The sequence below is a fragment of the Colius striatus genome, chromosome 1, assembly GCF_028858725.1.
Source record: "Colius striatus isolate bColStr4 chromosome 1, bColStr4.1.hap1, whole genome shotgun sequence".
In the NCBI taxonomy this organism is placed as follows: Eukaryota; Metazoa; Chordata; class Aves; order Coliiformes; family Coliidae; genus Colius; species Colius striatus.
Window position 1 is genome coordinate 55,871,566 of NC_084759.1, and position 14,937 is coordinate 55,886,502.

Consider the following 14,937-nt stretch of genomic DNA (forward strand, 5'->3'; position numbering starts at 1 on the left):
TGTATTTTCTGACTATAGGTGCTTTTTATTTTGTGTATCAAATGGTTTCTCTGGTAAAATTCTGAAAACCACAACAGAGTGGGTGAATTGGTACAGAATAGAAACAAAGTTATCAATGTGATGATCTGTCCTCCCATCACCTCCATCACTACATTGTTCATTTCAATAGATACTTCACTCTCCTTCCACTCAAATGTTATTTCTCTTTCAATAAGCATAATACTTAAAAGTAGCTATGTTTTTTCTTAGATTAAATGATTATGGGAAATGCCTACACAGAAACAAGAACCTCAGAGATCCAGTTAGGTTGGCAATTACAGAAGCAAGTGCTTAAGACACGAGCACTTATATAAAAGGATATAAAAGACATAGGCACAAAAATTTGCAGCTTCCAGCAAAACACTGTTAAAGGACTTTGAGGCGAAACTTGTACCTTGAGCATCATATTAAATTGCCAGCAATGAATGTATAGTCCAGGAATTAAGGATTTTTTCAACCTTTCCTTGAACCAACTTTTTACCTATTGTGTACTAATTTTATTGAACTTTTTACAAATGATAATTAGATATCTTTAATATATGAAATATATGTTCATCTATGTTAGCTTTATAATTTGTTCAGGTTCCTCAGTGGGTGTACTTTTATGGAAAATTGGTCTTTATCAACTGTGGGTTATTATATGATTTCAGGGTATATTTTTCAAAAGAGCCTTAAGTGGAAAGAATTTGTGTTCTACCTACAGCAGATTTACTACTGACATTAGAAACACATCACCAGCACAGCCTGTAACTCTGACATTTTCATTAATCCCTTGCAGTTAATTCCACTTGTTGGGAATTAATTGTACCACCAAATTGTTTAAAAAGGACCTTATCATCTCAATACGACCTCCTTACATCTATTTTGGATTTGGATGGGGGAAAGTGGCTTTTAAAAACTCTGATGAAATCTCCCAAATGAGTAATACATAAACTCATTGCAGAAGGAGACAGAAGGTCTGCAGTCATGTTTAAAAGAATGTATCAGATTACCTTAAGGATATCAGATCAGCATATCTAATCAGCATATCTGAAGCAATTAAGCTACATTTATAAAATATGAAGCAATGTTAAATTTGTGTGAGATGGAAATGTTGGATGTGTAACTGCTGATACTTCTCTTGATCAGGAACAATTGCAGTGAATGAGAAACAATGTATAAGTTGTGTGATCTCTAAGGAAAAACAACTAGATTCTGTTTGCCTGGAGCAGGAATTATGGCTTTTCATAACAATATCTAAGATGTGTAGCAACCAGGATATACACCACTTAAAGGAATTGAACAATTCCCTGTTGTAGAATCATAGAATCATAGAATGGTAGGGGTTGGAAGGGACCTTTAGAGATCATCTAGTCCAATCCCCCTGTAGAAGTAGGTTCACCTAGACCAGGTTGCATAAGAACCAGGCGGGTTCTTGAAGACCTTCAAGGAAGGAGACTCCACAACCCCTCTGGGCAGCCTGTGCCAGGGCTCCCTCACCTGAACAGTGAAATAGTTTTTTCTTATATTTCAGTGGAACTTTTTGTGTTCCAGCTTCATCCCATTACCCCTTGTCCTGTTGCTAGATACTATAGAAAAAAGGGGTGTCCCAACCTCCTGACACTCACCCTTTAGATATTTGTAAATATTAATAAGATCTCCCCTCAGTCCCCTCTTCTCCAGACTAAACAGCCCCAGTTCCCGCAGCCTTTCCTCATGTGAAAGATGTTCCAGTCCCCTGATCATCTTGGTGGCCCTGCACTGGACTCTCTCCAGCACTTCCCTGTCCCTCTTCAGCTGAGGAGCCCAGAACTGGACACAAGACTCCAGATGATGCCTCACTAGCGCAGAGTAGAGGGGGACAAAAACCTCCCTTGGCCTGCTGGCCACACTCTTCGTGATGCATCCCAGGATGACATTGGCCTTCTTGGCCACGAGGGCATATTGCTGTCTCATATTTAGCTTATTATCAAGCAGGACTCCCAGGTCTCTCTCAGCAGAGCTGTTCTCCAGCAGGTCAATCCCCAGCCTGTACTGGTGCATGGGGTTGTTCCTTCCCAGATGCAGGACTCTGCACTTGTCCTTGTTGAACCTCATGAGGTTCCTCTCTGCCCAGCTCTCAAGCTGGTCAAGATCCCGCTGAATGGCAGCACAGCCTTCTGGGGAATCAGACAGTCTTCTCAGTTTGGTATCATCAGAGAACTTGCTGAGGGTACATTCTGTCCCCTCATCCAGGTTGTCGATGAAGATGTTGAACATGTTGTAGTCAATAAGAGTCAATGTTGAGGTTTGTTTTCCCCTTCTTTGAAGTTTAAAAGTATTTGTTGTGAGTGCAAAAGATTCCTTAACTGATGGGTTATTAGAAAGTCAAAAATCCAGTCCTCATAACTGAATCCTCAAATAACTGAAGCCTAAAAGATGAAGATTTTAATTTAAACTTACTATCTAAACATGTTTCCTTAAATCAATCCCTAGGCAGAGGCTGATATATGATCTTTCAAGTGTTATTGGCATTTGATTGATTCATTTTACATCAAGTCCATTATGAGCAAGTAGAGTTATCACAAATATTTTTTTGTAAGCTCTTTTTTTTCAAAGACAATAGTTTGGAACATCCTCACTGAATGTTGTTCCAATCCCCATGTAACTCTGGGGAGAGATGCAGGGCTGGGAGGAGTTTATTTAAGGACACATACTTTTAGTCTTTTCCAAAAGGCAGCTTGAAGTAACACATTTTTCGTTGGTTTCCTTAAATCCTGAAATATTTTGCAATATATTCCAGGGGTCTTTTTATGTACTTGCAATTATCCCATACCAACTGCCAACCCTTCATCTGACTGTGGAGAGATTTGTATAGATCAGGGGAAATCCTTCAAAAAAAGATAACGTTCACAGACAAGGATTTATCTGCCTAAACTGTCTGGTTCCATTTTTGAAGCTGTAGGACCATGTTAGGTGCATACAGGACACAGGACCTACAAAATATCTGTGACTTTCTGGACTGGCAGCAGAAAGCCATGAAGGACACTCCAGGGGATCTGACATCACAATAGATGCCTATGTCCAGGCAACTAAATTTCACATACAATTCTGCTTAATCTCTTTATTTCCTTGCAGAACTCCTCCTATCCTAAAGCAACTATATGAGGAGTGTGGTGGCTTGCTCTCCAGAAATATCTATCTTTTCCTATTTACAGCACTGACTGTTTTTTAATCAGGGAAGGATGAAGATCAATGCTGAAAACTTACTTGTAGATGGCTAAATTTAGTGGAACTCAAATGGAGACAGTAATACCATTCCACAGCACATATCTATTAATGAAAGAACATGAAAACTTCTTCAGGGCTTTCAATTATCCATCTTCTGCAATTCCAATTTGAAGAGTGGCAAATATTCTGGCAAGTAACAGTTTTATGTTTGATTATATAGTTAATTTAGTACGCAACTAAGAGGTTAGTGCTTCTGGAGCAGAAAGAATATTCCTTAGGAAACAGAGGCAGAGATTTACTTCTACTGCTCTTCAGTTCTGACTTTGAAAATCCAGTCAGGCTTGCTTGATTCCCATTTGACTTTGATACTGTTACAGTATATTTGTTTTAATTCTGGACATAAGCATGTGATACAGTTAATCTGGGAAGAATAGGAGTATTCTCCTACCTGGGGCCCTAAGTGCTCATATACATTAAAAAAAACGTATAAAATATGTCATCAGATATCCTGTGCTTATTTAATGTTCATCAAGTTGTGCAGAGAGGTGGTAGATGCCCTGTCCCGGGAAATGTTCAGGATCAGGTTGGATGAAGCTCTGAGCAACTTGATCAAATTGAAGATGTCCCTGCTAATTGTTAGGGATTTGGACTAGATGACCTCTAAAGATCCCTCTTAAACCGAACTGTTTTATGTTTCTATGACTATTAAACATATTAATTGTACACATAATCTGAGGAGCTTTGGTTATATTTTAAAGCCATAAACCTCGTCTGCTTGTAAGGTTTTAGTCTCAATTCTTTCCACCTTAAATTACTCCAGTGGGCAAAATTATAAATAGTTTCTGACTTTATTCAGTTCAGTGTTTATACAGTTGCTTTAAATACACACGCACACACACACACACACACATATAGTATGAGCAAGACAAACTATTATTTTTCAATATGTTTTCAAAGTCTGCTTAAAGTATGCATGGAGGAGAAAGAGTAGCAGCTTGATGTGTAAGAAAGACATGATTCTAACAAACTTCTGACACCCATTTTTTTATGTATGCAAGATAAAGACAATATCATTTTAACAATATTACAAATATCAATTTATCCTTTTCTTGATGAATGTCCTGTTTCACATTTATGATTCCTCCATAACAGACTTCACTACATTTTTCTGTTTAATCTTCGATCTATAAAACATGGAGTGCCTTGTTATGTGCTAACTCCCACTAATTGTTAAACTCCTCCTTGGAGGTTAGATCACCCTGAACTCCCTCTGAAAATAAAGCAGCTTCAAGCCTCGCAGAACTCAGGAACATTTCAAGGCCCTTTCCACTATACATAGTAGTTAAAAATAATTTATCCTTTGGGCACATTTCCGAAGCAGTGGAAAGCCACATGTCGGGAACTTAAATTCCACAATTTTAGTTGTGTTTGTAAAAAGACTGCCACACTAACTCACTACACCTCGGAAGGTCCACTTGAATATGATGAACAGGTGTACAGTTTCCATGTGTTGATAGCTGGCTCATTCTTGAACCATTTGTTCAGCCAGCCTCTCACTCATTTAATCTGAAGTTCTGTGGATATTTTCGTTACATAAGACCTACAGGACTAACATTACTGAATGTATCCATAAAAAATTACAGCTGCAAAAACTTTACTGCACTGTTTCTCTTAGAATTATACTGTTTTTTCCCACACACTTAGGACAGCTTTCCATATGTACTCTTGATTTTTCAGAGATAAATATGTACGTGTACATCCAATTATTTCTGTGTATGATTCATTTACTTGAAATCTTAAAGTTATCAAGTACAACAGTGTGTACATGTCATTTAGTCAATTTTGTTCCACTTTCAAATTTATCTTTTTCGGTGCAGAAGTTGATATTTTCTTGCACTACCAAAATCTCTGTCGGCTCCTTTGTATGCAACTGTCACACTAAAATAACTCTAGGCTTATGTCCTCAGCTTTGACTCTCTGTTCGTGTTTCCAGCACCTGAAAGATCCAGACTGAAGATGCAAAGCTGTTACTTTCTATTACTCTGGGAAAAAAAGATAGACATAAGGTACTTATTATAATTATAGCTTTAGAATAAATTAATGTTTCAAACAATTAGTACAGTGCAATGAGTTTAGTCTGCTCAGACTGACCTAGGTGAAGCTTTATTTCATTATTAGCTTGTTCCAATTTCATGATTGATTCATGTTCAGTGAAAGTCCTCCGGCTTTATCAGATCTTCCACAGCAACTCCTGTTGCTGCTCAGGTACTTTTACAAGATTTCTCTTTGCTTGGTGTGGGGGCAGAGACTAGAAGTTGGATTTGCAGGATTATGGGCTGGAGTTAGTAATGCAAATATCTGCTTGGCTTTTATTCCACCTTTCTTTAAGTAAGCCATAATAAAACATTAAATATTTTTAGGAATTAGTTTAAAAACCAGGTTCTAGAATTGTGGCAGAAATTGTGTTCAAAATCAAAACAGAAATCTCTCATAAGTTAATAATTTTAAAGTCTTACTGTACAATATCAGCAGAACTTCTTTTCTTAAATATTTCCACAGAGCAACAGTATATGAAACAAGAGTTTTAAGTAAAACATATATCTTATGTATTTTCAGCTGGTGGGAAAGGAGGTAATTGTCTATTTGGTCTCATTTGATACAAAGCCTCCATTTATTTTGGCATGTGATGGTGATTTTGAATCCTCTTTTTCCTCTGTTTTCTCTGCATCTGTTGATGTTTTGACTTTGTGTCTTCTGTAAATACGGTAGGCTGGGAATTGGAATAGATTTAATATTAGACAAAGAAATTCTAACAATTTTCTGAAAAAGCCATGTAGTAACATGTAGCCATGTAACATTTTCTTTCCTTATGTTGTTAAAGCACTTCAACACTTTCAGTCAGCTTCTTTAAAGTTATATTTCCTTATTATATGTCAACAGCACTCATTACTGGGGAAGTACGTTTAGAAAATAAGGAAAACATTTGAAATTCTGCATTTGGTGTTTGACTGCTTTGTGTTCCTGTTGCGTGCAGTGATTTTAAGACTATTACCTGTCTCCCTTGGGAAGATTTTGGGCTCTTGGCTGGATCTGTGGGACTGACCTTTACTTCTCTGTGAGTCCTGTTTGTTAGGATCTAGAACAAACTTGTTGACGTTTGCCAACTGCATTGACTGCCAGAGATGTTGAAGTCAGAACTATTCCTCACAGACTGTGCTCCTGGAGCAGAACTCTGGTGTTGGGCAAGATGACTGGCTTGGGAGTGGGAGTTCAATAGTCACAGATGGTTTTAAGTGTGTGCAACAGGGCTAAGGACCTGAAACTCAGTAGATCAAAAGTAGTGCAACTCACTAGAGGTATATGTGAGGAAAATAAAAAGGCCTTTGCCTCTAATGGAAGATATTTTCTCACATTAGCCATGCAACTAATTCCTTTTCTCTCAACAGCTGGTAGCAAGGGGAGTTTGTAAATGCTTGTGGGGATGGCCCTGCTGGGCAGCTGTACACCTGGGTAGCCTGGAGCACTAGAAGAAGATGCGTTTGCTCTTCCGTGGCCAATGGTAAAAACAATCCTGTGCTCAATGTATTCTCATGTGCATAATTGTAGATGATGGAGATCTGCTCCCTTGTGCTGAAAAAAGGTTTCTTCCAAATCTTAAACTAAGTTTTTTATATTCCTAGTTATGTACAGAGCATAGCACAGTGGCTATTCTCAGTAATCATTTGGGTCATTATTTACTCAACTATTTCCCATTTTATTATTTTTAACACTTCTTGCTTTCTCCATCCATGACAAATGAGGCTGAAAATAATAATGAAAATGATAATGATAATGCTGTAATAGAAAATATCTATACCTCCTAAAATTAGTAGTGCAAGCACCAGCTGGAAAATGCTGTAGATGAGTGGGAAAGTAAACATCAGTTCAAGTTGTTCTGAAGTGAATGAGAGCTGTACTATAGTTGAACATAGTTGGGTGTTTTGGAAGCCTGTTTCCAGAGACACTGTACGACATCTAAAGAGAAAAAGACAAAGGTAATTGTGAAATAGCAGCCTGGGAGTCCTCATGCTTTTAAGTAATCTGGATAAGCAAGAAACGTACTGGATAAGTAAGAAAATGGTGTCCTTTAGCTCACATAGTTAACAAAACACTCGGCAAATCATATGGTCGTTATCACAAGCACACATACAATTTATGGCAGTTCAGCAATTGTAAAAGACTATGATCCACCTTCAAACCATGCATGTGGCACTCACTATCTCCTTTGCTTGAAATTATGTTCTAAATTGTAGGCTGCTGCACCTTCAGGAAAAAATTTACTGCAGTTCAAGCCCACTTATAAGACAGGTCTGTTTCACTCATTCGAAGTATAGGACATGGACACCCAAGGGGAAGATGTATGAAAGATTAAAGGAAATAAGCTATTCAGAATTTGTAAATAAAAATGCACACAAGAAAAGTTTTACCTACACATAGTATCCCAGAATCAGGGTTGAGTGACTCTGTAGTGTAGGTAATGTTTAGAGAGCATTCTCAGTGTTGTTTAATCATTAAATAAAGGCTTTTTTTTGACAGTTGAAAAAAGTCTATGGGTCTTTGACACAGAGAATTCCATACCTGCGCCAAGACAGACCAGACATGCGTGCCAGCAAAAATCCCAGAAAATAACCAATTGCTGGAAATATGGTGCCAATGATCCATAATTTGGGTGAGATAATCCATGAGCCTTTGTAGAGTATTCCCCCAACCACAGCAATGAGCACAATGAGGATTGCTCCCACAATGGAACCGACCTGTGAAGAGAAAGAGGAAAGACTACATGCATAAGACACCCCAATTAAATGCAATGGCATCAAATATAGTGTAAAATATGTCCATGAGTGTCTCTGAATCACAGATACATCTTATTAAATATAGTGCCTATAGTTTGTGGCAATGTAATTTACAGCAGGTAGAGAGATTAGATAGCTGCCATTTTTCCCAAACAGGAGATGCAGAATGTACTTTAATATGTGACTACAGATATAGATCAAGGACAGCTATAATAAGTGTCTATAACAGATACCTGTAAAACTAGTCTCTTCAATCCTTCACTACAATTGTACTTAGAACTGGAGATTAAAAGTAATTTCAAAGTTGTAACATGAGCACACGTTAGAAAAATTTCCCCAAAATTGTTGGGAAACTAGCAGTCTAATAGCTGGTGTATTTTTTTTCGTCTCCACTTCTTGGGCAGTCATGCTCTGGGACTTAGAACAGCATACGCTAACTAGATGTTAGATTGTGGTGATACAACATTATTTGTCAAATGGAGGAGTAATACTTTAATATGGACAAAAATCTGAGTTTGAATACTGTGAGCTCATGTAGCATTTCTACCTAGACATAGTCACTGAGTTGATTGTATTTGCTGTGGCTAAATGTACTGAGATCTTCACTGCTGCTTACCAAGAAAAAGTGATACCTCACTCTCCTTTTAATATCCAAGTGAAATGCCTGCCCTTATGGGCATATGCTTCCAGGGATCGCATCGGCTGGGCTAAGCTTAGGAGAATCCATTTCCCAGCTAAAATGTGTATTCCCATTGAACTGGCTTTATCAGTCTTTGGCTGAAGGCTTTTTAAGAGTGTTGAGTGAAAAAATACTTTTTTTTGACTGAGCCATTAACCAAAAGCACCTAGAAAGAAGAAAAATTCTGGCCATGACAAGCTCTTCTATTTCAACTGCCACACTGTCTTTGTGCTCTTTTCTCCATTTCTCATTACGTGGATGTTAATCTGACAGCTATGCCTCAATCTTCGCTTGATGCTTCATTGTTCTACATAAAGCAAACTGTCAATGGACCCTACTGTGGGTTGCTCACACACTTGGTAAGAAAGGATGAAATGGTGTTTTGCTGAGAGGACAAGAAGAGCTTCTTTTCATGTGAGTTCAAGTCTGTACTTTCTCCTTACCTTATTAAACATGAGCACTAGTCTTGAAACCAGCGCTAAATGGTACTCAAGTTCATAAATAAGTTGTGAATGCATTTAAAAATATATCATAATAAACTTACTGTTTAAGGACCTTATTTGTGTTCTATGTTTCCTGAGCTAGTAACAGGAATGATAACAAAGTATAGGTATAACAAAAACTTGTCAGATTAGACTTCTTGAATTTAGAAAATATATGTGTTAATAACAATGGTTAACAAAGGCCGAGAGCACTCAGCACCTCTGACAATCCCTTTAAACCAAAATCTAAAGTTCAGAGTGATTAATTTTCAATTAACACTAAATGCAGCTAAGTTGTTACTATTATTATTTTTGTGAAAATAGTTTTTGACAAACCCATATTTTTGATTCATCTGAAACTATCTTGCAAAGATGATTGAATTTTGTGAATATTTTTGCAAGATTTTTTCAAAGGTTATAAAATTTAAAATTTTATTTTTAATAAAAATTGACTTCACACTGAAAATTGCCCCCCAAAATCAATAAACTGGTTTAAAGGTAGAAACTTTTTTTTTTTAAATTGATTCAGAGTGTTTTGAATTTTTACTGTTTCTCAGAGAAAAACTTCTTCCATTTGACCTGAACGATCTTCCTTCCAATTTCAGTTTACATTATAAGCTGAACTCAATTACTAACATAGTTATAGCCAAAGACAAAAGCAAGCTCTTTGGATAATGATGGTTTCTAATCATGTATGCAACTCACACATGTTTGTGCAGAGGGAAAGCAATACATTTCCGCAGTGTCTCATTTATTTTCTGCTGAAAACTTCACGGTTCTTACGAAGTTAGCTACTAATACTGTGAATAGCAATGTACTGCTTCAGTGGCGTCACTGATTCCATAATTTATCCGTAATTACTGATGCTTCAGCCTGATATATCCTACCTTAAGTATAATTTTTGCTTTAGTAGGCCATTTGTGGTTAACATACATTCCAACTGAAACAGGAATTAAAAGAGACACCAGTGAAATACCTGAAAAAAAACAGAACAGAGAAGTTAAGCCCACTTATTGTGCAGAAGCTCCAAATGGGAGGACAGACACCGTATAGGGTGACTGGGGGTACAGACCAGGCCTTCAGAGGATGTTTCTGGTATGTGCACCCCAAAGGACACATGCATACTCTACCCACACCTGCACATTTGCTTTCCTACAGAGTCTGTTATGTTTGGCAGCCTGTTGAAGTAATTGCCATTCTGCTGAGCTACATGCTCATTCACCTGCATCAGAAAGGCAGACAGAAATTTGAGTGTGCTAATCATCACTATCCTGTGATGTAAGTAGCTATATTAAATGTTCATTTTGTCTGCAGGTGTTTTGCTACTGTACCATATCAACAACAGGTTTAGAGCTTCTTTTGTTTTGGCCTTCCCTCTCTAGAATTCATCTTGAAAGCACAAGCAATATCTGTGATTTTTTTTTCCTTGGGACAATGACAAACAAAATTAAAGAATATGAAAGTGATTCCGCTGGCTTTTAAGATTAGCACAACATAGAACCACACTTGATAAGCACAAAGGCCACAGCTCTGTAAAGCACTGGAGCAACTATTTCCAAATACTCTAGCTATTTTCTCTTTGTAGTTGGATGAGATTTTTGACAGGAAGTCAAATGAAGCCCCTCCTGGAGGTGCAGATTGCAGCTTTCCAAAGAGACTCGGCAATTTCAATCACTTACTTAATTATCCATGTGTGCTTAAGAACTTCATAAGATTATGGCCTCAGCACTTAGCACTTTGTAGGATTGTGCCTTAAAGCTGTTACAAACACTTTCATTCAGCAGAAGCAGCTGTTCCTGTGGGAATTATTTTATATTCTTACTCTAGCACCACACAGGTCTCCAAACTATTTGGAAAGAAAAACATGCAAAATTTTGTGCTAAGTTTCTGTACAATGTTTAGAATAACTTCAAGTCTTGTTCTGTAGATCTGTGAATAATGTAAATTATTTTAGGTACCTAATTATCATGGAAGTTATTGAGAAGTAGGAGGATGAATATTTTTTAAGATCTGAGGTTATTTCTTGGTGGTATAAAGATGCACCTTGCCAGAAGGCAGATAAAGGAAACAGTCAGAAGAGAAAGTGCTGGTTGACTACACTCACCGATGCTCTGGTAGGGGAGTACAATGGCACTAGAATCAGTCCACATCTTGGTGTAAAGAAAGAGGCAAAGTGGCATCATTCCCATTGCAAGTATTGTGGAGCAAGTTGTCATGCTGATGCTGCCAAGAAATTGGTTAGAAAAAAGCTTAATGGAAGTAATGGCATTTGCTGAAAAGAAAATAACATAAAATATCAACATGTTTTGAAGCCACGGAACAATAACTTTCAGTGCAAATGAGGCAGTCAGACAGACAGCCATCAGGAATGTTTGTTGGCAAGGTCTGTCTGCATGCTGCCTTTCTGGCTGGCTTCTGAGAAGGTGGCAAGCTGGACGGGGTCAGATAGACATCAAGTGGAGCTTTCCACTCTGCCAGCAGTTCTAGAGTGTTAAAGTTTCACTCCAAAGTCAATACCATAAACCAAAAATATCATTATTATCTAGGATGTGTTAAGTAAGAAAATTTCTTTTTTTGGATTGTTTTACTTGAGGCCAAAGAGTGTGTTCTGAGAATTACTCAGAGAAGCTAGGCATAAATATTGTTGCTTCCTTGACTTGTACAAAGACAGTTCTGGTTTAAAATATAAAGTCTTGGAACCATCAGGCCTGATACATCTTGTACCGAAGGATACATTCTGCTACAGGACTGAAGATGGAGGAAAAGTCAATGAGGAAATTTTCTGAATCTGAGTAGGATATACCAAATTATGCCCACTTCTCTGACTTAAAAAAGAGAGAGAGAGGCTTTGAGTTAAGACACTTTGAAACTTCCTTATGAGCCTCGTTTACGATTTTGCTTTTTTATCACCTATCTTCAGAAAAGTGAACTACTGACCCAAACTGTGCAAATCCAGAGAAATCTAGAATAATTAATATTGAAGCTACAGGAATATCTGAATTAATTTTGATTCCTGACACTCTTTGCTTCAGACTCATTGAATATAACATCGTCGGAGCCTCGAGCATACAGAGAAAAACATACAGAGAAAAAGGAGCTGTGGGCTGCAACTAAGGTCAGGAGAAGCCTCAAGTGGATAAAAGAGATTATTTTTCCTGTGTCCATACTTCCTACATATTCAAACTGTCCCTGTATCTACATCCTGCTCCAAAGTCTGTGTGTTCTCTAACATCAGACCACGTGCTCACAGAAGTTCCCAGAGGAGCTGTGGAAGGAGATGAGATGGTGTTTCAGAAGCAATTGTTCTTGTGAAATATCAAGAGATGTCAAAACCAGATGTCCCTATGGAAAGCTTTAGAAGATATAATTTACATTACTTCAAAAACTATTGCATAGCCACTACTTTGTACAGAGGATTCAGATCCTATTTTCTTTTTTTTTTTACTGCCCAAGATACTGGGAGAAGCAAAATCACAAAGTAGTTCTACCTTAAAGATTTCATAATTCCTATTATCTTGGCAGTCTTCATAAATTTTATTTTCTGCCAGATCTGAAGATTTAGAGTAAAGAAATTTTCTAATTTACATAATTCTGTTTGTGTTTCTGTATGTTCCCCTAGAATTTTCTTTGAACCAAGGTTATTTGCTGTTCTGCTTCTATTTACTGCTGTTACACTATTAAACATCTTTGCAAGAAGAAAGCTCCACTATGCATGGGTCACGAATCTAAGAAAAAGATCTAACAGCCCTTTTCAATATAAGATTTTAAATGTCAAAAAGCATGAGAATGACTTAGAGGATGGTTGCTCTTACCTTAGGTCCATATCTCCATCCAACCAGTAGGCAATGACATTGGAGGCTGTGCCTCCTGGACAGCATCCCATGATCATCACCACGACAGCTTGAATAGGAAGCACGTTAAAGACCAGGGACAACAAAAAGGCTACGAGAGGCATAATTCCAAACTGGCAAAGGAAGCCCACTAAAATACCCCAGGGTCTTTTTATGTGGTTCCAGAATAACTGAAGTTCCACATTGCAGCCCATGGAAAACATCACCAAAGCCAGCATGATTGTTAGAACAGTACTTAAAACTGTGCTCAAAGTTTGATTAAAAGTATCTTCTGGTAACACACAAGATGTGCCATTGCAAATAGTAGCATTTGCTGGACAAGCTGTGAAATTTTCTGCCAAAGGCCTAAATTGCTGGGAAAGAAGGTATGTCTGCATTTTGAAATATAGAGCTGGTCAGTACATCCGAGGAACTCTTTCAAGCCTTTGTAAATTGTTGATTGCCAGTGCCTTCTTTTAAATGATCCAGGAAACAATAAAGAGCAATAAATACTTGAACACTCCTACTGTTCTTGAAGGGATTGGCCCAGTGTTGATTCATATAGTTATAAAAGTTGCACTTGCTTGTTACAGTGACAATTAATCATTTATTCATATGATAATGAGGAATCCCACATCAAGAGAATAGCTGTGTTAATATTTAAGAGTGTAAAGAAGGCTTGTGGTGTAGCTGAGCAAAAGAAATGAGAATCATAGGATGAAGAGGAAGTTTAAACTTCATTCTTCGAATTTCTTTCATGCCTTCCAGAGAGCAGCTCATGTGTGCACTATTGCTGGCGTTACAGGGGTCTGTGGGGTGAACAACCAAGACACAAGAAACCACAAGTAGAAGTCCTGAGCTAGCATTTGAAGCTGCGACTCTTTCTAAGTGATGTAGCATTCACCATTGCACATAGACTCATTTGAATATGTTGGGATCCTCGTTTGGCTGTACTTCTAGTACAATAGAAACTATGTTTTATGTACAGTGATAACTCCACCATAGCACTGTATGCACCTTTGCGTCACTTTCAGCACCTAAATGCAACTTTTAAGTAATCTTTTTGATTTCTTTTCAGCTTGCAGGTAATTCTGAAGACGGTGAATATTTCTGTCTGCAAAGATTCCCATGCTGCAGTCTGCTAAGATTTCGCCTGTATTTTTGGCACTGGCACACAGAGAACTGCAGCTACCTTGACATCTCCACATCCTTCCATGCTGAGCACTGTGTGACTGCCTGGTGGGTGCAATTCCCTGCTTGTGTCTCACATGGCTCCCGGTTACGTCCAGGAGAAACTAGGGGAGATGGGTTTTCTGAGCCAAGCATGGGGAGCAGAGCAGGGGATTTAGTGTGTGTCTGTGAAGCCATAGTACACAACCAAAGCCAACTGCATCCCCTTCAACATGGCCACACATTCAGCATCCACACCAGGCGCAAAGGTGCAGGTCAACTTTTTTTTCTTTTGTGGGACAAAGTTTATGAGATAGATTTCTTGTGTCTTGCTTTGTTGTGACTCATAAGCAGCTTCTCTGGGATCTCTTTCTGGTCTTAAATCTCTAAAATGGGCACTGGGCATGCTGTATGCTTTGGCTAACACCTTTTCTATATGTGGGACCAGAGGAACTTTATTGCATCATCGGTGATTTTCCTCTGTGTCCCCATTCTCCCTTCCCAGCCTTCATTCATGTTCTTCTCTCAAATGTGCTTTCCTGTGGAAAAACATCATATACCAATCAGTGCTTAGGTATCCTTGCTGTGCTTATTGCTCTACAAGGTAGTCGCAGTGCAACTATTCATGCATTGGACATCAAAATAACTTTGTGATACTGGTGTTCTGTAAGAGCACAAGAAGGTACAAGAGCAGCCAGGTGAGTTATTCAAACCTA

At 38.1% G+C, this 14,937-nt stretch overlaps 1 protein-coding gene across 1 annotated transcript; it reads right to left on the bottom strand.

Moving 5' to 3' along the window:
* Positions 1 to 5,867: 5,867 nt before the first annotated feature.
* Positions 5,868 to 13,449, bottom strand: SLC10A2 (solute carrier family 10 member 2). Its single transcript, XM_010208063.2, has 6 exons — positions 13,034 to 13,449; positions 11,326 to 11,444; positions 10,109 to 10,197; positions 7,846 to 8,021; positions 7,085 to 7,242; positions 5,868 to 5,998 (listed from the first exon to the last, which is right to left on the bottom strand). The coding sequence occupies exons 1-6, from the start codon at positions 13,447 to 13,449 to the stop codon at positions 5,868 to 5,870; spliced, it is 1,089 nt and encodes a 362-aa protein (XP_010206365.1).
* Positions 13,450 to 14,937: the final 1,488 nt, after the last annotated feature.